Below are 26592 nucleotides of genomic sequence, written 5' to 3'. Positions count from 1 at the left end.
GTAAGTTAAGTGCAATTAGTTAACTTATCTCTTAAGTTAATATTCTTTTAAACTCTTCATCATCTGAACTTACGCTCCTCTCTTGTTTCTTGACTTGTAAATTTTGGTACACTGTTGTTGTCTCTCTTTTCTAAGAAATGTGTCTATTGTATTATTTGAGGAATTACTTTATTTTCCCCCCTCTCCTTTCTACTTTTCTTTTGGTTTATTTTGTTAATTTCTTAAGATGAATTTTAATTTATTTTTAGTCTTATTCTTTAATAAAGATATACTCTAATAACAAGTTTTACAGTGTTCCATAGGATTTGGTGTGGTGTGTTTTATTTTCGTTGCTGCCTGGATAGTTTGAATTCTCAGTTTGAATATGTGAAATCTTTGATTTAGGAATGTGTTTCTTAATTTTATTTCTCATTTATTGGAAATTATTCCCTTTTGAAGTAAGACCACTCACCCCTTTTCCAGCCTCATGTCCACCAGCAGGCATCAAGTTGGAGCTTCGCAATTCAGCCAGACAAGACCTTCCTCCACACCCTCCTTCCTCTCCAAAATCTTTTATCTTGCGTTGCTATCTGCAGTAAGACCAGGAGGCATCACAGGCTTTCTCCCTCTTTAAGTAGTCACCGCAGAAAGCCCTGGTCTGCCAGGGTGTTCTTTATCCCCCAGATTCTAATCTTTATAAGGTACATCTTCTCTCTTCCTCAACTCTCAGTCCTTCTCAACTCTTAAAACATGTGTAACCTGTCCTGTGGGTTACCAGAGCATTTATCACATTTTATTGTTTATACTTTTAAAATTGTGTGTAAACTCAGATTTTGGGTTCTAGGTCCTCATAATCTTGTTCTCCATTGGATCCTTAAAACTTTCATAGTACCTTTTTTTTTTTTTTTTTTTTTTTTTTTAAGTTTATTGGGGTGACAATTGTTAGTAAAATTACATAGATTTCAGGTGTATAATTCTGTATTACATCATCTATAAATCCCATTGTGTATTCACCACCCAGAGTCAGTTCTCCTTCCATCACCATGTATTTGATCCTTATAGTACCTCTTTTGATGCCCACTTTCCTTGCTGTCATTTATTTAACCCTCACCGCCGCAGAAAAACCACACTAAAAATGCAGGTAAAGCAGGAATTTTTATATTCCTTGATAATAGGGGGAAATTGACTTAAAGGGGTTAACACTTACCTATCTAGACCTTACCTAGTAAAGGAGCTGAGACTAAACCCAGCCTCCTAATTTCTAACTTGGTATTTTTTTTAACACATCAACTCAACAGTAAGAAGGATCAAATGCAGATTTGAACAAAATGTGAGAAATGCTAAACATAAGAGAGAAGCAACAGTTAAATATATCAGTTAACTAAATATGAATGGATATTCTAATAATTCTGATGTCAGATGTAGTTGAAGAGCACTTAAAACAAATAAGGAAAGGTTGAAAATGAAAAGATGGGCCAGGCAAATGTAAACAATACAAAAGCAGAGGTGGTAATACAATGTAAGTTGGGGTAGAATTTAAGGTTAATGCATTGGATAGAATAAAATAGGATATTATGTAATTATGAAAGGTCCAGTTAATTAACAGAGCAGCCATAACAGTCATAAACATATATGCAAAATCTGTTCATAACATAAGAGAAGAATTTGATTAAAATAGTTATTAGATTTGTTATGTCTTTCATAATTAGATAGATCCAAAAGACACAAATAAGGCCATAGGGAAATAGAATAAACACAATCAACAAATCTTTTGAGTAAAGAACTTTGTTACTTTAAAAGCCCCTGAAACAATTTCAAAAAATCAGTCTTGAACTTGACAACAAAATAAATCTTAAATTTAAAAGAAGCAGAAATGATACATGTTCTCTGATAATTTATTCTCTCAGAAAATAATTTTGACCTATTATGTTCCTAACACATTACATATTGATTGCAGTATTTAAAAACAAAATCATACAGTAAAATTGATTTGTGTTTGGTATACGGTTATTTGAATTTTAACTTAATCACTTATGTATTATAACAATGTATATTGTTATACTATTACCACCACAATTGGGATGCCAGACAGTTTTCATCATCCCAGGAAAGGACCTAATAATATTATCTCCCTTGTTAGTCACACGTTCCCCTGCCTTTAACCCCTGGCAACTACTGGTTGGTCCTCTTTGCTGCAGTTTTGTCTTAGAATGTCATATAAATGGCATAATGTAGTATGTAACCTTTTCTGACTGAGTTTTTTCACTTAGCATAATGCCTTTGAGCATCATGCAAGTTGTTGTACGTCAGTTGTTTGTTCCTTTTTATTATTGAGTTATATTCCATTGTGTGGATGTTTGAGAGTTGATAACATTTACCCGTTGTAAGACATTTGGGTTGTTTCCGGTTTGGGGTGATTATGAATCGACTGGTTATAAACATTCAAGTACAGGATGTTATATGGATATTAATTTTGTATTTCTCTAGAGTAAATACTCAATAATGGGATTGCTGGATTAAATGGCAAATGCCTGTTTAACTTTGAAAAACAGTTTGGCCATTTTTTAATAAAGTATCATTTTACATTACCATCAGCAGTATATGAAAGTTCCTGTTTCTGCACATCCTCACCTATTATACTTACTTAGTATGATAAGCCTTTTAAATTTTAAACGTTCTAATAGGTGTGTATTGGTATCTCATTGTGATTTAATTTGCATTCTCTAATGACTAATGATGTTGAACATCTTTTAAAGGGCTTATATGGCATTATTATATGTGGGGTGTGTGTGTGTGAAGTGTCCGTTCAAATCTTCTGTTCATTTCTTAATTGGGTTTTTTTCTTTACTCATTGTTGAAATTGTGAGTTCTTTATATAGTCTGCATATAAGTCCCTTATTAGATTATTTATACTTTGCAAATATTTTCCTCCCAGTCTGTGGCTCCTCTTGTCGTTAACAAGATATTTCTAAGAGCAGAAGCTTTTTATTTTGAAATCCAGTTTATCGTTTTTTTTCTTTATGGATGGTGATTTCAGTTTTGTAACTTTAACAGAAGGTTACAGTGATTTTTCTCCTTTGTTTTCTTCTAGAAGTTTTATATAGATAACATAAAATTTATAATTTTAACTGTTTTTAAATGTGCAATTCAGTGGTATTAAGTACATTCACATTGTTTTGCAACCATCACCACTGTTCATTTCCAGAACTTTTATCACCTCTAACAGGAACTCTTGTGCTAGTTAAACAATAACTCCTACTCCACTCTCCCCTAGCCCCTGGTAAACTTTATTCTGTTTTCTGTCTCTGAATTTGTGTAGTCTTGGTAACTCATAAGTAGCATCATACTAATACAATATTTGTCCTTTTGTGACTGCCTTATTTCACTTAGCGTGGTATGTTTAAGGTTCTTCCATGTTGTAGCATATGTCAGAATTTCATTCCATTTTATGGTGGAATAATGTTCCATTCTTTCTATGTATGTACCACATTTTGTTTATCCGTTTCTTTTGAGTTCCTGGACCTAATTCCAATTCCTTGGGGGAGGGGGGAGAAGTTCCCATGCCACCAGTTCTCAAGACACCAGCTGGGTCAATTCTGACACGATCTAACCAGAGATCGTGTAAGATCCCACAGGTTAAGGGTTCAGTACTACAGGACTGCCCTCTCCCATCTCGCCATCCCCCACTTCAGATGCCAGTTGACATCCCAGGTTGTCACCTGTGCTCCTGACTGACTGGCTATAAATCCCTCAAGTTTCTCAGGTTTGATTAATTTGCTAGGGCAGCTCACAGAACTCAGGGAAACATTTTACTGCATCACTGGTTTATTATAAAAGGCTATAAATCAGGAACAGGCAGATGGAAGAGATGCATAGGGCAAAGCATAGGGAAGGGGCCCAGAGCTTCCATGTCCTCTTCAAGCACGCCGCTCTCCCCCAGTTCCCATGTTCCACCAACCTGAGTGCTGTCTGATCCTTCCTTTTCGGTTTTTTGTGGAGGTTTCATTACCTAGGCATGACTGATTAAGTCATTGGCCATCGGTAATTGAGTCAACCTCCAGCCCCTCTCCCCCCCCAGAGGTTGGGTTCCAACCATCTAATCACAAGGTTGGGTTTCCAGTCCCCCTCCATAGATGGAGTCTGAAAGTCATTTTATTAACATTTCTGCAAAAAAACTATTGGAATTTTTACGGGGGTTGTGTTGAATCTATAGATTGCTTTGGGTAGTGTTGTCATCTTATCAATATTAAGTCTTCAAACTCATGAACACAGCATGTCTTTCCACTTATTTTTGTCTTCTTTATTTTCTTTCAGCAGTGTTTGTAGTTTTCAGTGTATAAGTCTTAAACCTCCTTGGTTAAATTTATTCCTGAGTATTTTATTCTTTTTGATGTTACTGTAAATGGAATGGTTTTTAAATTTTTTATTATTATTCATTGCTAGTGTATAGATAGACATGCAACTGATATTTGTGTGTTGATTTTGTATCCTACAACTTTGCTGAAATCATTTGTTAGTTCTTTGTGTGTGTGTGTGTGTGTGTGTGTGTGTGTGTAGTAGTAGTAGTAGTAGTAGTAGTATTAGTAGAATCATTAGGATTTTCTACATATAAGAGTGTTTGAACAGACATAATTTTACTTCCTTTCTTATTTGGATGCCTTTCTTTTCTTTTTCTTTCCTAATTGTTTTGGCTAGAACTTCTAGTACTCTGTAAAATAGAAGTGGTGAGAGTAGGCATTTTTGCTTTGTTCTTGATCTGAGGGGAAAAGCTTCCATGTTGGGGAAGGCGTGTCGGTGCTGGGAGGATGGAGAGCTTGGAGGGGACAGAGCAGCTCTGTGCTCCTTCCCTCAAGCCTGGCCCTGTGCATGCCTTCCCTCAGGCTGTTCCTGGTTGTATCCTTCTATAACGATAATCTAGTAAGTGAACTGTTTTCCTGAGTTCACTGAGCTGCTCTAGCAAATTAATCGAGTAGAGGAGGGGATCATGGGAACCTCTGATTTATAGCCAGTTAGCCAGAAGCACAGGTAACAATCTGGATTTGTTATTGGCATCTGAATTGGTAGGTGTGACAGTCTTACGGGACTGAGCCCTTACATGGTGGGATCTGATTCTAGCTCCAGGTAGATAGTATCAGGCCTGGGTGGTATCAGAATTGAATTGTCAGACGGACACCTGGCTATTGTCCCTGGAGAGTTGGAGAATTGCTTGTTGTGGGAAAACCCCACACATTTCTGGTCACAGAAGTGTTCAGTGTTGTAGTAGAGGAGAAACTTAGGAATGTTTTTTCCTAGATGTTCTGCTTCTGTTATGAGATCCTTGTCATCCACATGAGGAGGTTGAAAAGATAGTGTAGCTTTTTTGCAACGGGTTTGCCGCCGGAACACAGGTGTAGTGAAAACCGCTAAATCGAATCCAAAATGGGGAAGGAAAAGACACACGTCAACATCATTGTCATTGGACTCGTAGGTCCCGGCAAGTCTACCACTGCTGGTCATCTGATCTACAAATGTGGTGGGATGGACAAAGGAACCACCAAAAAATTTGAGAAGGAGGCTGCTGAGATGGGAAAGGGCTCCTCCAGTCTGCCTGGGTCTTGGGTAAACTGAAAGCTGAATGTGAGCGTGGTGTCACCACTGATACCTCCCTGTGGGAATTCGAGACCAGCAAGTATTATGTGACCATCACAGATGCCCCAGGACACAGACTTTATCAAAAACACGATTACAGGCACATCCCAGGCTGACCGTGCTGTCCTGATTGTTGCTGCTGGTGCTGGTGAATGTGAAGCAGACCCGTGAGCGTGCCCTTCTGGCTTACACACTGGGTGTGAAACAACTAATTGTTGGTGTTAACAAAATCGATTCCCCTGGGCCTCCATACAGCCAGAAGAGATACAAGGAAATCATTAAGAGAGTCAGCACCTACATTAAGAAAATTGGCTACCCCCCTGACACACTAGCGTTTGTGCAAATTTCTGGTTGAAATGCTGACAACATGCTGGAGCCAAGTGCTAACATGCCTTGGTTCAAGGGATGGAAAGTCACCCGTAAAGATGGCAGTGCCAGTGGAACTACGCTACTTGAAGCTCTGGATTGCATCCTGCCACCAACTCGTGCAACTGACAAGCCTTTGTGTCTGCCCCTCCAGGATGTCTACAAAATTGGTGGTAGTGGTCCTGTCCCTGTGGGCCGAGTGGACACAGGTGTTCTCACACCCGGCATGGTGGTCACCTTGGCTCCAGTCAATGTTACAACTGAAGTAAAGTCTGTTGAAATGCACCATGAAGCTTTGAGTGAAGCTCTTCCTGGGGACAATGTGGGCTTCAATGTCAAGAATGTCTGTCAAAGATGTTCATCGTGGCAATGTGGCTGGTGACAGCAAAAGTGACCCACCAATGGAGGCAGCTGGCTTCACTGCTCAGGTGAGTATCCTGAACCATCCAGGCCAAATCAGTGCCAGATATACACCTGTGCTTGATTGTCACACAGCTCACATGCCTGCAAATTTGCTGAGCTGAAGGAGAAGATTGAACGTCGTTCAGGGAAAAAGCTGGAAGGTGGCCCCAAGTTTTTGAAATCTGGAGATGCTGCCATCGTTGACATGGTTCCTGGCAACCCCTGTGTGTTGAGAGCTTCTCTGACAACCCTCCTGTGGGTCGTTTTGCTGTTCATGACCCGAGAACAGACAGTTGCTGTGGGTGTCATTAGAGCAGTGGACAAGAAGGCAGCTGGAGCTGGTAAGGGCACCAAGTCTGCCCAGAAAGCTCAGAAAGTTAAATGAATCTTATCCCCAATACCTGCCAGCCCTGTCTTAATCAGTGGTGGAAGAACGGTCTCAGAGCTGTTTGTCTCAGTTGGCTGTTTAAGTGTAATAGTAAAAGACTCGTTAATGATTACAATGCATCATAACATCTTCAGAGGGAAAGGAGAATGTTTTGTGGACCATTTGTTTTTTTGTGTGTGGCAGTTTTTAAGTTATTAGTTTGTAAAATTAGTACTTTTTAATGGAAACAACTTGACTAAAAATCTGTCAGAGTTTTGAGATCCATGAAAACAAAGAGTAATGAGGAAAAAAATAGTTTACTCAAATCTTGTAGTTGGCAAGATCAAATTTATCTAAAAGATTCCCACTGCCTTCACCAAGGAAGACAAATTAACAGCCACTGGCGGGATGGAAGGACCAGGGTTGATGAAGAGGCTGTTTGAGCATGTGCGAGCTAAAGAGCTGAGTGTCAGTCCGCACTTGAGTCTCCAGAGGAAATAAGGGAAGATGGCTGGGGAATGGGGGCTCACGGAGGCTGAGGCCAGACGAGGTGCCCCTTCAGGCTACCCAGGTCTGTTCGCTTGGATGGTAGGACTCCAGTGTTTCCTGAGGGTGTGTGTTCTCTGTAGCTTTCAGGTCTAATATATTAAAAGAATAACTTGGTGACAGTTATCGACATGCAAATTGTAACAATGACAGTGACAGTCATTAGATATCCACAAATAGGCAAAAACCAGGAAATTATAAAAGAGAAAGGATCGGGGAGGGGAAGAAAACAAACGATCTGGGAGCAATGAGTTTCTTTTTGTGGATAAACTAATTGCTGGTAGCTAGAAAAAGGTCAGATTGTTCTTGAGTGTGTTGTCTGGGTTTATTAAGAAAATAAAGTTTTTTACTCTCTGAAAAACCTTGAGAATTTAACTGTAGAATATGTATGACAGGCTGTCTCTATGTAATGTTTGCCAGTGGCCTTCATTTAGTACCTGTACTGAGTCAGAACCATTTCCTGTATCCAAATTTTCTTAGGTTTTGTTTTTTAAGGCAATATGAGTAAAATGTAAATAATTTCATATCTTTATATAGATGGTGCATTGTTTTTTTAATCTATACCTGGTGAATACAAGATTATTTAATACATGGGATTTTTTTTCTTTGTTTTGTTGGCTGCAGAGAAACTTTGCGGGTTACGTTGGACTGTGTAATTGACACTGCCCTTTAACTAATTAATGGATGCCTATCATTCTAGGCATGGCTTTATCAACTCCTTTATTACTGTAGCACAAAGACCAAACTTGTTTTTCCTCTTAATCTTTGGCTTACAGAAAGACCTGCAAAATGCACATTTTGAAATGCATTTTTATTATCTAATTTGTATATGTAATGTATCATCAGAAATAGTCCTGGAGTTACTAATATATTTCCATATTGGTGACAGGTGTTCTAAGCATTTAGTGTATGAGGGCGCTGCACATTCATCTTAGTTCTGGCTTTCTGAATTAATTGTGACAAGCTAATAAGATCTTTTGAAAGTTTCTTTCCAAGCTTCTTGAGCTAAAGTTTTCCCTCTGGCCAGTGGGTAAACTGCGTATTATTTTTGATACTGTGGGCAGTTACTGTTCATTTAAGCCAGATGGCATGTGTCAACTGGTTTTCCTGGTAAAGGAGAGGCTTCTTGGGGGGTTACTGTAGTAAACTCTTATGTGACTTCTTAAAACTTCTTCTCTTTACATAAATTAGTACTAACAGAAGAGTTTCACAGAACTTTGAGCACCCCTCTGTCACTTCTGAAGATTCTTAGAGGGTTGGGCACAAATGTTTCTGAGTGTAAATTCTGTTTTCGAATTTGTGCAGTAGCAAGTGATCATTGATGAGGCTATAAAACTGTTTTATAGGATAAAAACAAAGAATTCATAAGACACGAGGTGAGCGGCCATTTTATATTTTTATCAGTCCTCCCGGTTGCCTACAGTCAGAATCTGAATTAGGGGGTTGGTTGGCTGTGGACAACACTCTTAATAATGGTGTGTAGATGCTTAGAGAGCCCCTGAAAAATTGGCTCCATCCGCAATCATCCATAGATAGTCTTGTCTACTTTGGCACCGTGAATTTTAGCTCTTGGCTTTTAATGTGCGTAGTCCATCACCACCTTTCATTGAATTTTATTTTTTCAGTAAAATTTTTATTTTTTCAAGAAGTACAGGTAGGTGAGTGTTTGAATTCTACAGGCATCTGGTTTTCATTTATCCGGATTAAATCCTAAGCTGCTGAACTTTACTGACATTTTTGGTTTTTTTTATCTTCACATCCATAACTGTGAATTTGGGTATTTGATAATGTGGCTTCTCTGTTTTCTGGTTTGCTTGGTAATTGATTTTGAAACTATATTTTACTGAGATTCTTATCAAAATGTTTTTTTTTTTTCAAGGTGTTGACTTTAAGGTGAAAACAATTTCAGTGGATGGAAATAAGGCTAAACTTGCAATATGGGTAAGAGTTTCTAAAATGCATTTGTATAAATGTTAATGTACTTTTTAAAGAAGCAAAGATGTATATGTAGTATTAGAGGTGAATGAACACTTTGTATTAAATAACTTTTAGGAGATTTGATGTTCATTAAAGGATAAGAAATAGTTATATCTTATAGTTGGGTAATTAAGCAGAGGCTTGTTTTACTTAAATTTTAAAAATATATCATCCCTTTATTCTGTTCTTTATATTCCACGTGTAAATGATATCATATGGTATTTGTCTTTCTCAGTCTGACTTATGTCACTTAGCATAATACCCTCTAGGTCCATCCATGTTGTCATAAATGATAAGATTTCGTTCTTTTTTATGGCAGAGCAATAGTCCATTGTATAAATATACCACAATTTCTTTTTCCATTCATCTATTGATGGGCATTTCGATTGCTTCCATACCAAAATGATGGTTACCAGATGGGAGGGGGTTGAGGGGCTGGGTGACAAATGTGAAAGGCTTGAGAAGTACATATTGGTAGTTACAAAATAGTCACGGGATGTAAAGTACAGCATAGGAAATATAGTCAATAATACTGTAAAAACTATGAATAGTGTCATGTGAATACTAGACTTATCAGGGGGATCACTTCATAAATTATACAAATGTCTAACCACTGTGCTGTACACCTTAAACTAATATAAAATAATATTGAATGTCAACTATAATTGGGGGAAAAATAGTCATGGGGATGTATAGTACAGCATAGGGAATATAAGTCAGTAATACTGTAATAACTGTGTACAGTGTCAGATGGGTAGTAGACTTGCTGGGGTTATCACTTTGTGAGTTACATAAATGTCTAACCACTCTGTGTTTTTTTTTTTGTACACCTGAAACTAGTATAATATTGTATGTCAACAGTAATTGAAAAATAAATTTTTATAAATTAAAAAAAAATGTCATCACTTCAGAATATTTAAAAACAGAACAAAGTATGAAAAATAATTATCTTGGCTGCCAGAGAGAATCATTGTTACTGAACGTATTTCTTTAAAGTTTAAAAATGCAAGTTAGACCGAACTAACACTAAAGGCCCTTGTTGGGGAGAAAGAGAATGAAGTGATACTTAGAAAAAAACGTTTTTCATGTTTGTTAGTATAAATATTTATAAATTTTGAGTTTGCCAACTTCAGATTTATTTTTCAGTACTGATGCCCAGTCTTTCTATACTGGCTTCTTTGCTTTTCATTTGCCTGTGAACCTGGTCATGTGACCCACATTGCCCGGCTATCTAGACCCCTTCATGGTAATGCCGATTAGGTAGCATTAACTGTCACAAACACCCCAGATGCTCAGTGTCCGTCTGTGTGCCCTTCTCTGTCTTTCTCCTTCGTCCCTCCCTCCCTTTCTTTCATCTATCTGTCTGTCTATCTACCATGTCTCTATATCTATCTTTAAATATGGTTACTAATATATTAAATATATATTACATACATGATTTATAAAATGTACCATTTTAGGTATCTCATTTCTATATATACTATAATTAAATATATAAATCTGTTTTGTAACATGATAAATAATGTTAGAACTGGTCAGCAGTCATCAAATTGAGACATACTTCACAGTGGTGGGTAAATACTAAGCGCTGTCTGGGCATCAGTTACAGATCGAAACCCCAAGTGTTTATTCCTTGTATGATCGCATTCATCTTCCTAGCATTCTCTGAATGGCACACTATTCCTAACAAACGTTTTATCCGAAATAAGGAGTGTGTCTAATGTTTCTTCCTGTTAATTTTTTCTAACATATAATACTTTACGTGATTGGTAGCCTATTTGCTCCTCTCCCCCAAAAACCTTTAGTATCAATCAGAACTGTAATGCCCAACAGAAAGCAATTTGAAAAATGTTGGACTAGGTCATAGTGAAATATATTGAACAGTTTAAGAACGCTGGCTGCTTTCTGTACTTACGTAGGGGCCTGATTTTCCATATACTTTTTATGGTTGATTTATTGTCTGTTTCTGCCCTTGGTACTACTTTGTAAAACGTACAGATTAGAGTAGGATCTGAGGCTTGATGGTTGTCATGAGATCTTTCGTACGAGAAGTTTTTTGTTTGTTGGTTCCTTTGTTTTTTATTTACTTTATAGTTTCTGCCTAATAAAAAGGGTGGCAGGTATTACTGAAGTGACATCTTTATCATAGACCTATAATTATTTTTTAAAGAGACGTTTCCCCGACTATAAGGATAATACACACTCATTCTAAAAAGGATCATTGAATAATACAAAATAGAAAAGAAAGTTTATCTTTAACCAATGTCTACATTTTAGTTAACATCTATTAACATACCTAAGCATGTGCCTACTGTTACACATAATGTATGTGCAATTTTACAGAAGAAAGGATTGTATCTTATGTTTTTTCACCTGTTTGCCCTTCACCCACACACTTTACACTCTGTGTACATTTTTCTGTGTCAATGAGTGTAGAGGCACATCAGTTTAAGTGACCACCTGTATTCCATCTTATGGTTATACCTTACTTTAGTCACCCCTTAGGGAAAGATATTTACATTGTTATTAGTATTTCACAAAGATCAGCTGCCCTGATGGGCATCCTGCTTTATAAAACATCCTGTGTGTCCCTGGCCAGGTACTTTAGGATGTTCACCTAGAAGTAGAATTGTTGGCTCAAAGAATGTGAAGATTTAACATTGATACATACGAAACAGGCTGAAAAAAACTCTATTAATTATATTTTAAATGAGTTTTTATATCCTTTGTTCATTTTATATTATCATTCATGTTTTTCAAATGTTAAAATACTAGGTTTTTGTCAAATGCTAATTTTTTTATTTTTAAATCCTATTTAAGATGAATGTATGTTAATGTTCTTGTGTGTGTTTTGTGTGTGTGTATGTGTAAAATACTATGTTGTATGCTACTGACGTTTTTTTTTTCAGTTTGTCATTTACCTTCAAGTCTTGTTTTGATGAGCGTGTTTGTGTGGGGAGTGAAGTGTTAGGGGAGATGTTCTTGCCATGCAAGGTTTTAGTGTTTATGTGGTCAGATCAGTTCTTTTCTCATGGTATCTGGGTGTCATGTCATATTTAGGAAGACCTTCTCATTCAGTATTAGAAATATGTGAACCCATAGTTTCTTCTAGTTCTTCTATGGTTTTATTTATGTCAATAAAATCAGTTCCTCTCCTACGGAGAAGCTCCTCTAGGATCAGTCAAATGGAATAATCAAGTGTAGCCCCGCCCCAAAGCCTCCTGAAAGTGCTGCATACATATCATGAACTACTACTTGGCACCTCTGAGGTTGTTTTTCTCTGTATCCTTCCCTTACTCCCACTTTCTATTATGTAGCCTTTCTAGATCCTTTCTAACCCTTTATACATCTCTGTCTTCAATAATCTTTTCTCTCTTCTCTCATCAGAGAATAAAACCACAGGATAAAGATAATGAGCTCTGCTGCTTTTGTGTTACAAAGATGTCATTACACTTACAACATATTCCTGTATTGAAAACAAACACAAGGAAAAATCTAACTTCTGACTATTTAAGCATATAAATTTTAGAGTTGTTACAAATCCTGGTCTAGTACTAAGGCACAGTGTTTTTTGCCCAAATTATCATACCTACTTAAACATTTTTGTAGGTAAATCAAAAAATGTCAAGACTGTAAACATCTGCCCTAATTAAATATTCACATGAAAATGTACATCACGTGCGATATTTTAACAGTGAAACATTTTTTGCTTTGATCTTTACTTTGAAAACATTGGGCTTTTTGTATATTTAACAGGAGTTGGCAGTTCTGATTTTTATGTTGTGCTTCATCAAAGCAGTTATTGAAGTTGATCTCAGTAAAGACCAAAGGGAACAAATTTATATTCAAATGCTTTTTGCTAGTTTTGGAAATTAATTTATTAAAGTGTGGGTATTGTCACTATGCAAATAAAATGGCTTTTTTCCCATTGTAACAAAAGGTCTTGGGCGAAAAATAGTTCATGCTTGGTCCTTGCCCTGACCTGTATCATATTGCCTGAATGATAATCTGCTTTAGATAGGAAGTCCACCACTTTATGCAGCTTTTAATATGTATTACTGTTTTGAGTAAACACACAAATTGAATAATTTTAAATGCCAGAGGCAGATTTTGTAAGACACTTTGAGGCAAAGAAAATTTTTCTAAAGAGAGAAATATTTATTATCTCATAAATTTATGTTTAGAAAATTTAATTTTGATTTTGTTACTTTTTCACTTCAACATGGCAGGGGTCGGGGAGCAGTTTTTGTAGTGGTGAGAATCTGGAAGTAAGGACATTCTGCATTTATGTAAGCTTATCTGTGGAAGAGTAGTGGATGTACAGAATAGTCTATGTTGAAATTTCATTTCCTAAGTTTTCTTTTATTGGTCTATACATTACCTCAGACACTCTCTACCTATTGTTATTTTCTTAAAGCATTCTCTGCATTGGCCAGGCAAAGAAACTAGGTATTGCTGCATCATGTGACTGCTGGTTTAAAATTCCTCTCCAATCTTAAAAACCTCTTAGAGGTTATTAACACTTTTTATATCTAAAAGAGCTTCTGTTTGCCCCATAGCTAAACTCACGTTTTACAAACATGGGACTGGTCGCTAAATTGACATTTGATATACATACTTACTTTTTTTCAGGTTACTTTACATTTGCAGACTGCAAACTTTTTCTTAAAAGACTTGATAGTAAATATTTAGTGCAACCCTAAGGTGGGCCATATAGCAGTGTATAAGTGAATGGGTCTGGCTGTGTTTCAATAAAACTTTAATAAAACCTTACATAATAACACAGGTAGTGGGCTGAGACAGCAGATTGCCAACTGCTGCTTTGCATAATCTTAGGTACCTTGAATCCGTAGTCCAAGGATGGTAGAAAGAAAACAGAGGGAACCAGGCCCAGAAGCAGAGGCTTGTTAATTAGTTTGTTCTTTTTTAAAACAAAAATTGATGTTTTCTCCACGCACTGGGGTTAAACTGATGATTAAGCAGATGAGGTCCCTTCCTCATGAAATCTTATTTGGTTTTATGCATTATCCTAAAAGAAGATACATAGAAAGCACTTTCAAGCTAAGTTTGTTTTCCTAAAATAAAACACTCCTTGTATCTCTTTAAATTAGTGGTTCTCAACCTTGATTCCATGTTAGAATCCCTGGGAGGATCTTAAAAATTCTGTCATTCCCTAGACCAGTTAAGTCAGAATCTTTGGGGGTTGGATACAGGCATTAGTATTTTGCTTTTCTTTCTTCTCTCTCTCTTTTTTTTTTTTAAAGGTAACAGATCATTACTAGGCCCTTTTTCAGAATTAAAAAATAAAAATATTAGGCAACTGTATTTTTAGAATTAAAATTTAGCCTGCCATCAGTTGGCCTAGATAGTGACATTACAGTATAAGTGACTAAAGACCCCTTGAAAGGCTGGAAGTCAGAAGACCAAAGATCTAGTCCTGTTTCTGTGTAACAGGCAAGTTATTCCACTTCTATGTGACTCAGTTTCCTGGGGAAAAAATGACTGGTATTGCCCTCCCCCAAGGAATAGAGTGTGAAACTAGAACATGCACCAAGAAAGACTGCTGAACATCAGAGAGTGATATGACCCAGTATTGTTGAGACAGGTAAAAGGGGAGATAGCAGGTGGAGAACCGAAAGCCAGCTGTAAAAATGGTCAAGCCAAACATGGGCTGAGTGGAAAAAAAAAAAAAAAGACAAGGTGATCTTTCCAATGACAGCCCCATGTCCTAAAAGCAAGATTCAGTAAGAATCAGGGGCCTTTAGCAAGGCTGCCAAGGCAGTTAGTTCTATGGGGATTCCAATAGTCTTTCAACAACTGGATAGCCACGTGCAAAGGAATGAAGTTAGACCCCTACCTCATACCATATGTAAGCACACCTCAGAGATACTGTGAGTTTTGTTCCAGATCACCACAATAAAGCTAGTATCACAGTAAAGTGAATCGTAATCTTTTTGCTGGTAGAGGGTCTTACCTGGAATTTGTAAAGAAGGCAACATCTGTGAAGTGCAATAACAGGCATCAGTATTTTTCATTTCCCAGGAAATTTCATTGTGCAGCCAGAGTTGAGAACCATGGCTTTCAATGAAATGGGTTTCCTATGTGATAAAAATCTAAATCCAAAGTGATAGAAAACCTTTATTTACTGTGTTTCCCCGAAAATAAGACCTAGCCAGACCATCAGCTCTAATGCGTCTTTTGGAGCAAAAATTAATATAAGACCTGGTATTGTATTGTATTGTATTGTATTGTATTGTATTGTATTTATTATATTGTATTTATTATATTGTATTTATTATATTATATATATTATATTATATTATATTATATTATATTATATTATATTATATTATACTGGGTTTTATATTATATAAGACCCGGTCTTATTTTAAAATAAGACCGGGTCTTATATTAATTTTTGCTCCAAAAGACGCATTAGAGTTGATGGTCCGGCTAGGTCTTATTTTCAGAGAAACACGGTAGTTGCATTTTTTTAGAGATGAGTCAGTATTTAATTTTATTTAATGTAACACTTGTAAGAGAACACGTCTTATTAAAATTTCAAGTTTTAGATGAGCTGCATTGATATTTTTAATAATGCTGTTTGACTTTCTACTCTTTAAATTAGTATTTTGAATGTCTGTCATTTATATTTTGTTTTATTTAATAGTAATTGATTGTCACTTTTAGGATACTGCTGGTCAAGAGAGGTTCAGAACATTAACTCCCAGCTATTATAGAGGTGCACAGGGTGTTATATTAGGTAAGTTTTTACTTTAATACACTGTTTTAAAAACATTGTGCATTATTAGAATTTCTGATTTTCCTTGTCTTCGAAGGTCAGTAAGTTTTTGTTTTATTTTTCTCTAGGGCTACTTTTATATAACTTGAAGTTGTATTAACTTCATTTAATTAATGAATATTTAAACTTTTAGGATTTCTTTTCAGCCCTTTGTCTAGCAATTAAAAAAATAAAGATCAGACTGATTTATCTGGTTTTAAAGCACATGTCGATGAGGCCATAAGTGAGGTTTAATAGTTGGTCCGTGTTAGAGTATTACCAGAAACTGATCTTCAGTGAGCATCATGTTAATATATTTGCTGCACTTTATAAAAGAAGAGTGTTGCTTAGTGGAACCTGTTTTATCAGTCTGAAGAATAGCATGAAGCACTTAACACTTGATTCATAACCACAAAATTTAACACTATTGATTGAGAATCACACAAAATTTAAAAACCAAATATGGATTCTCAGTGTACTTTGTTGGAAAGTGCTTGTTGTTAGTGCTCCTGGGAAACTGTTTAACATGGATATTGATCAGTTATAGGGAGAATTCTTTTTTTATGTCATGACTTGTGACGCTTTGGTTTTATTTCTGTTAATTTACAGCATCTATTATTGTTTTGGTTTTGGTATCTCCTAAGTTTAGAAAATATTGTAAATTAATAAAGCTCTTTATTATAATCAGAATAAGATGAAAGTGATAACAGGAAGACAACAGGATTCCATCTACTAACTTTACATAGTTTTTCAAAGTTGAAAATTCTGATTCTTGTAAGGAAAAAATTAACAAGTTAATAAATGTTTAAATTCATATGAAATTTTTTTGTATTTTGCTACAGATTTGGATCTAAACACATTGGTTTTAGAACAACCCATTTTTTGGTTAGGAATGGCAACAGCTGTTTTGCTTAAATTAATTTTCAGTTACTGCACAGGGCATAATTTCATTTCTCTCACAGTGTGTTAATAAAATTAAAGTGTGTGTGTGTGCATGTAAATGTATGCGTTTGTTTTCTTTATGCACTTGTTTCTTCCATCTGGGTCAGTAGACACTGATGGTTAAGCATGGAAGGCTTAAAACCTACTGACTTGCCTATGTAGTAACATTAGTTTCTATTTACATATCAGAAATACAATGCCATTCTGTCCTATTTTAAATGCTTATTTAATAAATGACTCTTTTTACTTTAGTTTATGATGTCACCCGAAGAGATACCTTTGTTAAACTGGATAATTGGTTAAATGAATTGGAAACATACTGCACGAGAAATGACATAGTAAACATGCTAGTTGGAAATAAAATTGATAAGGTAAGAAGTTAGACACTTGGCATTTTGGCTGTATATTTTGGTAGCTTTTCTTAATCTTTGCATTTATCTTTTAGGAAAACCGTGAAGTCGATAGAAAAGAAGGCCTGAAATTTGCACGAAAGCATTCCATGTTATTTATTGGTAGGTGTGTGAATATTTATCCTTTTATTATTAAGGAGGAATTTAGAAATTGAGTTTCTACTGAATTTTTTCTTTATGAATCATAAAATATATGTATTTAGTTAATAGTTGTCCCATGCTATAAAATCTTACTATAGAATCAGGTTCTTTATTTTTCCTTCTATTAAAAAAAATGTATATAGGATCACATTATGTAAACATACAGAACACAGTCAAATCGTTCCTTTCAGGACGTAAGGCATCAGTAAAGCCAGGCTCTCACTGTCAAGTTGTTCCTTGCTGGTCCATGTGCTAGCAGCAGTGGCATCGGCAGGGAGCTTGCTAGAAATGCTTCATCTCGAACCCTAACCCAGATTTTCTGAATTAGAATCTGCATTTTAACAAGATCTTCATGTAATTTGTGTGCACATTAATATTTCAGAAGTGTGGTAGAGCAGAGCTTGGCAAAGTACAGCATGGACCAATTCTGGCCCCACCGTTGTATTGGAACACAGCATGCCCAGTCACCTACATATTGTCTGTGGCTTCATGGCAAAGTTCAATAGTTACAACAGAAACCACGTGGTATCTGAAGCCTAAAATCTTTACTATCAGGCCCTATACAAAAATGTTTGCTAACCTCTCGTCTAGAAAAGTTTGCCGACCTTTCGCCCATATCAGAAACACCTGGGGAGCTTTTGAAAATTACAGGCCCTTGGGCCTTATCACAGGTCTGAAAGAAGGTCTGGAAGACAGTATATAAAAACACTCTGGTTGATTGTCAGCTTTGGGAATGACCAGTGTCGCTGTTCCTGGTGCCAGAACCTAAGGAATCAGGAAATGGATGTGGGAGTACACCATGTATAGCTAGAACCCGGCAGTGTAAGTGAAAGGTATAGGGAATTTTAGGAACCAAGTACTGTCCCTACTGCTTACTTGCTGGGTGTCCTTCATTTCTATACGTTAGTTTATTTACTATTTATTGAACACAGGATATTGAATAGTGAACAAAATGAACAAACCTTTTGCCCTCATGGAGCTTATATTCTAGTACAGGAAACAGAGTTTAAAAAGTAAGTAGTGCTATGAAAGAAATAAAACATTGTAAGGAGAGAGAGGACGACCAGGGTGGGAGCTGACTAGGGAAAGTTCTTCAGGGCACTGCCGTTTGAGCAAGAATCCCTCATGTAAACATCTAGAGGGAGAACATCTCAGGCTGAGAGAATAGCAAGTATTTCCAGAGGTAGAAACCAGTTTAATGTAGTTAAGAAACAGGAACAAAGCTTGTGGGCTGGGGCAGTGTGTGTGGAGGGAAAGGGTGGTGATGATGGGAGATGAGATTTAAAAAGGTCATGTTGGACCTCACAGGATATGCTAAAGAAATGGATTTTATTCCAAGTGTGGTGGAAAATAAGGGAATAATGCTGTGATCTGATGTTCTTTAAAAAAAAACCAATGACCCAGTTGTGTAGGAAATGGTCCATGAGAAGCAGAAGCAATCGGCTAGTTATTCTATTACAGTGGCCCAGATGGATGATGCGGGGGGGTTGTGACTACGTGAGCAGTGGGAGGTGGAAAGTTGGCAGATTGCGAGATACTTTGACGGTAAAGCTGACAGGCAGTGATGATAAATTGGGTGTGGAGACTAAGGAAAGAGAAGAATCAAGGATAACTTTGGGTTTTTGGCATGCGAAACGAGATGGATTGTGCTGCCATTAACTGGCTGTGGAAGATTGAGATAACAGGTTTGAGTAAGAGAGTAGGGAATCAACAATTCTGCTTAAACATAAGAATGAGCTGTCTTTCAGATAACAGTGGACATGCTGGTCATTGGCATTTAAGTACCATTTAATGTCGTGGGATCGGGGTGATCACTATAGGAAAAACTATAGAAAAGTGCTGAAGATTGAATCCTGGTGTGCTCCAACAATTAGAGGTCAGCAGAAAGAGGAGTTGCCAGCAAATAAGACTGTGAATGACATGCCAGTGAGAGGAGGAGTCTCAGAAGTGTTCAGTGTCCTGGAAGTCAAGTGAACAAAGTATTTAAAGAAGGTGATCAGCTGTATCACATGCTGCACGATGTCAAATAAAATGACATTGGACTGAAGAAGGCAGAGGTTGTGGGTGGTCTTCAAAAGAATAGTTTCAATGGAGTGGTGGGAACAAAAGCCTAATTAGAGTAGTTTGAAGAAAGAATGCGAGATAATAAAGTGGAAACAGCTTATGTAGATATCTCTTTACAATTTTGCTTTGAAAGATAGCAGAGAAACTGGGTGGCTGCTAGAAGAATATGTGGACTGGAGGGCTGGTTGGTTGGTTGGTTGGTTGGTTGGTTGGTTAATAGGATGGACAATAATTTGGGTAGGCTTTTAAGCTGGTTGGTATGACCCAATAGAGAGTGCACATGATCCTTCAGTTAATGAGAAGGGGTGGGATCCCATGCCCTAGAAAAAGGGATGGCCTGAGATAGCAGGGAGAATTCATCCATTGTAACATGAGTTAAGGTAAAGCAAGAGGCTACGTCTGCAGGTGGGTTGGTAAATCTATTAGTGGGATCGTCAGTAGTTCTTGCCAAATTGCTTCTGTTTCTCTTAACATAACACTCGATCATCAGACGAAGTAGAGGAGATTGAAGATGAAGGAATAAAACAGTCATCTTAGGTAGTGAAAAAGGTAATCACTAGGAAACTGTAGGATTGGGGAGCAGGATGAAGTGTCCACATGAGTTTCATGAGCATAAATTTAAAATGGGAGCAGTGTCCATGGTTGTATATCATTTATCCAACCACCTGTATAGCTGCTTGGTTGCAGGCATAGAACCACCAGATTAACTGTAGCTCAATTTCCTTGTTCTAAAATAGGAATAATACCTGCTTCGGGGGCTAGTTTTAGAACTAATTGAAAAATTAAGTCAAGAACTTGGGCAAAATATTTGAGAAGGACTTTACAATTTACAGTTCTATCACAATTCTTGGGCTTACATACCACTATTCGTATGGATAGAATTTACAAAGCTCAATTTTGAGAGTTGGGGGAAATTCACATATTAAACCTATGGGGGGGGGATTGTTGACTTGGCTCTTTATATACTGTCATCTGATAGTTATGCCATAATAATTTCCCAGAAAGACATAGGAGTAGACCAGAAAAGAATATACAATGACATTTTTCCTTGAATTTTAGAGGCAAGTGCAAAAACCTGTGATGGTGTACAGTGTGCCTTTGAGGAACTTGTGGAAAAGATCATTCAGACACCTGGACTATGGGAAAGTGAGAACCAGAATAAAGGAGTGAAACTGTCACACAGGGAAGAAGGCCATGGAGGAGCCTGTGGAGGTTATTGTTCTGTGTTATAAACTCTGGGAAACACCATCTCTTGCATATTTCATCAGATAGTGACATCTTTCTGTATATAAACTCATCCTACTGTATACTAACTGCTATTTTAGGGACCTTGCAGTTTGCACATATTTGTTTTGTATCATGACAGTAAATATTTGCAAGAAATCCCACTCATTGGCTTTCCCAGGTGAAATGTTATGGTAAGCATGCACAGTTTGCAGTCTACAGTTTTTTATGTAACATACCATAGGTGTATGTTTATAAAAACATTTGATTTTGTGATTTTACATTTATCATGTGATTAAAAAATATCCACCTATCTAGTATATGTTGATAACAAGGTCTACTTTTGGTCTTCTTTTCTCTTAAATACTCCTATCAATTAGTGAATTAATTGGTATGTAGAACTCCTAGAACCACTGGGTATTCTCAAACCTGGCAAATTTCTTCAGGAATAACAAAGAGCATGATTCCACAGCTTTTCTAGGATGTTTGCTGACAGATTCTTTTACTACTAATTAAAATTCTCTTTACAGTGTGTAGTCCAGACCAATTTATAATTGAATCTCTTTGTTCTGATGATGCTTCTAAAATAGCATTAATACGTTATAGAAGTTTGGTCTTACTTTTAATTTACTTCAATGAGTAGCTCAGTTGCTTAATTGGAGTTTTAATTCTGTGACATTTACGTGGATTCATGACCCTTTGTGCAGCATTTTTAGTTATGTGGTGTTCAGCAGAATGGCAATAAGGTTTTCCCCCATTTTGGTTGCGGGAGGACATGAATAATGGATTGATGTGGCTCATGTTAGAACTTGCCACTTTTAAAACCAACAGCTTTTTCCGTAAACATTGGTAGTGTTTGTCTAGTACCTCAACTGTAGCCTGTGTAATGTTTATGAATATCTGTATCTTATGACTTCCATAAATGGCTTCTTGATATTCAGAAACCTGTATCTGTGTTTTGAGGGTTGGGAAAAAAACAAACACTAAATGACAATTTGAGAAAGGCATATTTATTGCTTCCAGATTTTTATGTGTGTGTGAGAATACTATTGCAATGAAAGTCTTGGTTATTTACTGTAACAAGTAGTCAATAGTTTATCAAAACCAACCGGTACAGACTAATACATCTTTTCCACAGTATTCATTTTGCTAACCTCTTGCTGTTGTACACTGTATATTTTTTTCACTCACATGTTATTTAATTTACATTGATCTCTGCTATTTAAACCCCCAAATGAGTAATGTTCCCTTCAGGCAGGACACTATAATACCCCTGATATTTCTGGGCAGTTTGTTCTCTGTATACAGTTGCAAATGATAAACATTTTTGTGAGTTACCTTTGCAATACATGTGATAATGGATTTACTTCAAATTGTATTCTTTCTGAAATGTCCATCTTCGCGCTTGGTTCACACTTGTTGGACTACATCACATGTGAGTAAAGTTTTATATAGTATGTATGTTTTTACCAAGTATAAAACATTTAGTACTTTAGTGTTGGAGAAAGGTAGCCAACACTTGTATTTACGATTAGTTTGTATTATGTTAAAACTGTAGATTTGCATATTTATGTAGTGTCTGTATTAACAAGACATTTCTGTTTATTGCTTTTTGCTCCTTGGGCTATTTAATAACCTATCTGTGCATTCATTTGTTGTCTTGATTTGGTCAGAATTTGGATACATATGAGTCATTTAACTTTTAAAAATTAATTTTGTTTGATTTATATCACAATCTTTTATAGTTTTTGAATAAATATAGCCTGCTTTCCCTAGATGCATTTGTTCAGGAAGTATTATACATTTCCCTATTATTTTCATCAGCTGAGGAACATCTGTTATAGTTATGTAGTGTTAAATAGGGTTATTCAAGTTCTATTATATTCTATGGTTTTCACTTTACTATTTTGTTGCAAGCTTATTTGTTTCATAGTGGAGGTTTTCTAAGTGAAGTAGTTGTACTATCCAAAGTTTGCCACTTAAATAACTGAGGATTTTGTTAATTTTTCTTTTCCAATCATTTGAAGTCATTTTATAAAGTACCTTCTGTAGATGGTGCACATTAGACCAAATTAGGGCATAGTGGTTTGAGTTTTAGGAGTACTGGTACAGACCTAAACAAATAAATAACTATTCAATTTATATTAAGACAAATAGTATTTATTGAAAGCTTCCTTGGTGAGAGGTGCTGTTCTAAGTGCTGGATTATCATGGAACTTCACAGCAGCCTTAACAGATTGGTTGGCACTCCTATTATGCCCATTTTAAAGATGAGAATAATAAAACATGTTAGGTAACTTCCCAAAGATCACATAGCTAATCAGTGATGGAGCTGGATTCCAGTCAAGGCGTCTTCACTTCTGAGTCCATGCTCTTAACCACTGCTGTCTTCGCTGTGGCTAGTTACTAGCTCTGTTTTCACGCAGCAGGGGTGAGAAAGTTTCCCTGTTTCTTAGTCTCTCTTTTTTATGAATAGTAGAAGTAGTTCAGATTTTTTGGTTATAGAGTAAATCCCATTGATGTAAATCAACTGTGTGAGTCATTTGTCCTAAAAATTAAGGTAGCTTGTCTCTTGGTTCTTTTACCTTCTCAGGGTAGAATGAAAATCTCTGACTTAGAATAGTACAAAGTTGGACTTACAGCACCTTAACTTCCTATTTGTAATTGGACTTGAGAAAATAAAATAAACCTAGAACAGTCTTTGGTTCAAAATCGAAATCGGGGGGTATTTTCATTTCAAGTACTTAATTGCCATCTACAAATTCACACTTGGTGTTGACTTTCTCATTGAGTGCAGTGGAATTGGATTTAATTTTGATTCATTATTTGCATACTTAATATATGTGATTCTGTACAAAGTGTGGGACTGGCCCTATAGCTTTAATAGCATCCTTATATCACTCTATACTCTACCTGTGGGATGGTACAGATCTACCTCATCTCCATAATATCTTAAAAGACAGTTTAGTGTATATTTTTTCTAACTGATTTTCACGCGAACTGGAAACATCCTCTAGTTTGTAAGTCTTCTCTAGATGGTAAGTCTTCTCAGTATTCAAAAATTATGCTTCTGTCCCTTTGTTCCTTTTATTTTTGAAAAGCCTTAGACAAATTTTATTTCTCTAAGAGGACAGCTTTATGAATCAGTGTTTAAAATTATATATTAATAGAACCAGATATATGGCACTATAACTATTGTAATACATCCAAACATTGACCGTAGCCAGAACAGCAGATATCAAAATGATGTCTGTCAAACTCTTTAGGTTCATACACAGTGATAAATACCGGAAATTTCAAAAAAAGCTATCAGTTTACACCACTGCAGTATTAATGACAACTTGGTTGTTTGGGTGTTGCATAAACAGCTGGTATTTGGGCAGCATGAGTATGTAAAACTTAACACTGCTTGTTTTCATCCACAAAATCTGCTGCAAAGCTAGTTAGACACCAAGAAACACAGTTTGAATACTACATAGATTTTCATATACACATATGAAACGAAAATATTTTCCTTCAATAAGGATTTTCACATGCCATATGTTTAATGGGAAAGAAGGAAAATGCTATGTAAACAGCCCAGTAAAGTTGTACTATTTATATTTCAGATCATATAGTTCTTACTCAAAAATGATATATATTCTTGTGATGCATTCAAAACTAGATCATCACTAGATATTAGAGCAAAGTTAACGGTATTCAGATTCAAGTTCAGCATCAGCTTCTTCTACATTTCTAGTTATGCTTTCCACCAACTCCTGCTGCTCCTTCATCAAGTTGGTCAACGTGCCATTATTAGAAGTCTGTGGGGTTGATGTAGGAATCACCAACTGTTCTCTTGGAGCGAGATTTCCTGAGGTCAGAACCAATCATTTAGCCTTCCAACACAGGGGAGCTGCAGGACTGGCCTAGGAGCGGTGCTGAGTAAAGTGTTTCGTGGTGCCTTCATGAGAAGCTGGGTTCTCATCTCTGCCAGCCTGTCATTAGTCTTGTTTAGTTTGTTTTCCAATGATGTTCTAAGTTTTAATTCCTCTAGGTAGAGGCGGTTACACTCTTCCCATTCTATTTTCGAAGAATCTCGAGAAGTTTTCACTTTGGAGAGTTCAGATTCCAGACGTGAATTCTGACCTCCATGTTACTTGTGGAAGCGTCATCATGGTCATTGAACGGGTCTATGTTTTCTTGAGATGCTGCTTGTTCAGCCATCCTAATTTCAACAAAGAAGTCTTCAGAGTGGCCTTTTAAGTTCAGCTTGAGTTGTAATTCAGACACAATGCCCAGCAGATCTGCCATTTCAGCTTGAAGGCGTGCCACCTGGATCTTTAGCTGTTCCATTTCCTGTTCTGCTACTGCTTTGGGGTCCCCAGGGGGGTCCTGGAATGACCTTTCTGTTTTCCCTTTTAGTTTCCCAAGTTCTTCCTTCAATTTTTCATTTTCATGACTCAAAATTGTTAGTCGTTCTTTGGCTTCTTTGCTCTGGATCTCAAAAAAAAGGTGTTCTTTCTGTTTCTCTGTCCAGGCTGAAAGCTCCTCAAATCGTCCTCTCAGAGCTTGGGCATTCAGCTTGAATGGCTTCTTTCAGCTGATGGTTCTCCAAGAGCTTCTTCATTTGCCGCAGCAGCTCCTCTGGGGTGAATGTGTCCAGGTTTGGGTGAGCCAGTTTGGGGGGCCCATTTCCTGTGGTTTCATTGGGGCTGTCCCCCTTTTCAGTGAGGCAGTTAAGTGGTTGGTGGGACATTGGCAGCAGTACGCTCCCGCCTCTCTCTGGGTCACTGCTTCCTCGGCACCTGCCCACTGGGGGAGGCTCGGTACCCGGATGCAGACGTGGACCAGAGGACCCGCGGGAGGCCCTTGGGTTCTTTTTTTATTTATTAAGTTTATTGGGGTGACATTGGTTAGTAAAATTCTACAGGTTTCAAGTGTACGTTTTTATAATACATCATCTATATATTGCATGTGGGGAGCCAAGGTTACAGCTGACCTTAAGCCTTAATGGAATGGCTCGGTTAATGTTTAACCGGTTTTTGCTCCTGAGGCATTGTCTTTGCTCACACCTGGAGGGTGCTTACAAGCTGCTGAGGTATGAGGTGGGAATGGTCAGTTCCAGGACACAGAAGACTGATGGCAATCAGGATAATTGGTAGATTCTGTCATGGGATAATCATCTTTGGGAGTTTCAGTGATTTTGTAGTTTCTGTGAAAAAAGTTAAAGATTTACTGTTAATGAGGTAATGCATTTTTGTGATTGTTAAACTGCACGTACACAAACTGTATAAATTGGTGAAGGGAAATAAACTCGGTGCTTCAGCATCACTGGAGTCCGATCGATCGCATCATCATTTGTGTGTCTTTTGTCATTCCCACTCCCTCTTTCAGGTACTGATCGACTCGTGGTGGCTGGATCGCCACAATTGCATTCTGTGTTCACCCAGAGTCAGTTCTCCTTCCATCACCATATATTTGATCCTCCTTATCCTCATCTCCCACCCCCCACCTCCTTACCCTCTGGTAACCACTAAACTGTTGTCTGTCTATGAGTTTTTGTTTCTTTGTTTGTTGTTTAACAGTCATACTTAGGAAGTTTTTTGTCTTTCATGTATTTTCCCTCGTTGGATATGGGGTAAAAGCATTTCGTCAGTTTTCAGAAGACATTTTACTAGTTCTGACCCAAGCTATTCCGAGATAAATCAACTGTAGACTTCACCCTTGGTTTTATCTATGAATGTTGAGAGAAGAGAATAGAAATGGCTTGGCTAAGTCAATCT

General features: G+C 36.9%; 1 protein-coding gene across 3 annotated transcripts in view; it reads left to right on the top strand.

Moving 5' to 3' along the window:
* Nucleotides 1–26592, top strand: part of RAB18 (RAB18, member RAS oncogene family) — a 61190-nt gene that overhangs the window by 9568 nt on the left and 25030 nt on the right. For 2 of the 3 annotated variants that reach the window (XM_019731536.2, XM_074324757.1), the window contains exons 3-7: nt 9168–9229; nt 15956–16028; nt 17241–17359; nt 17434–17500; nt 20663–20815. In XM_019731536.2, the coding sequence (XP_019587095.1) occupies nt 9168–9229; nt 15956–16028; nt 17241–17359; nt 17434–17500; nt 20663–20815 (474 nt within the window). Of the gene's footprint in view, nt 1–9167; nt 9230–15955; nt 16029–17240; nt 17360–17433; nt 17501–20662; nt 26161–26592 lie in introns of those variants that run through there. The other variant, XM_019731537.2, reaches the window with a different exon arrangement.

The sequence above is a fragment of the Rhinolophus sinicus genome, linkage group LG02, assembly GCF_036562045.2.
Source record: "Rhinolophus sinicus isolate RSC01 linkage group LG02, ASM3656204v1, whole genome shotgun sequence".
NCBI lineage: Eukaryota > Metazoa > Chordata > Mammalia > Chiroptera > Rhinolophidae > Rhinolophus > Rhinolophus sinicus.
Note: the sequence above shows the minus strand (reverse complement) of the source record. Positions and strands in the feature narration are given on the sequence as shown.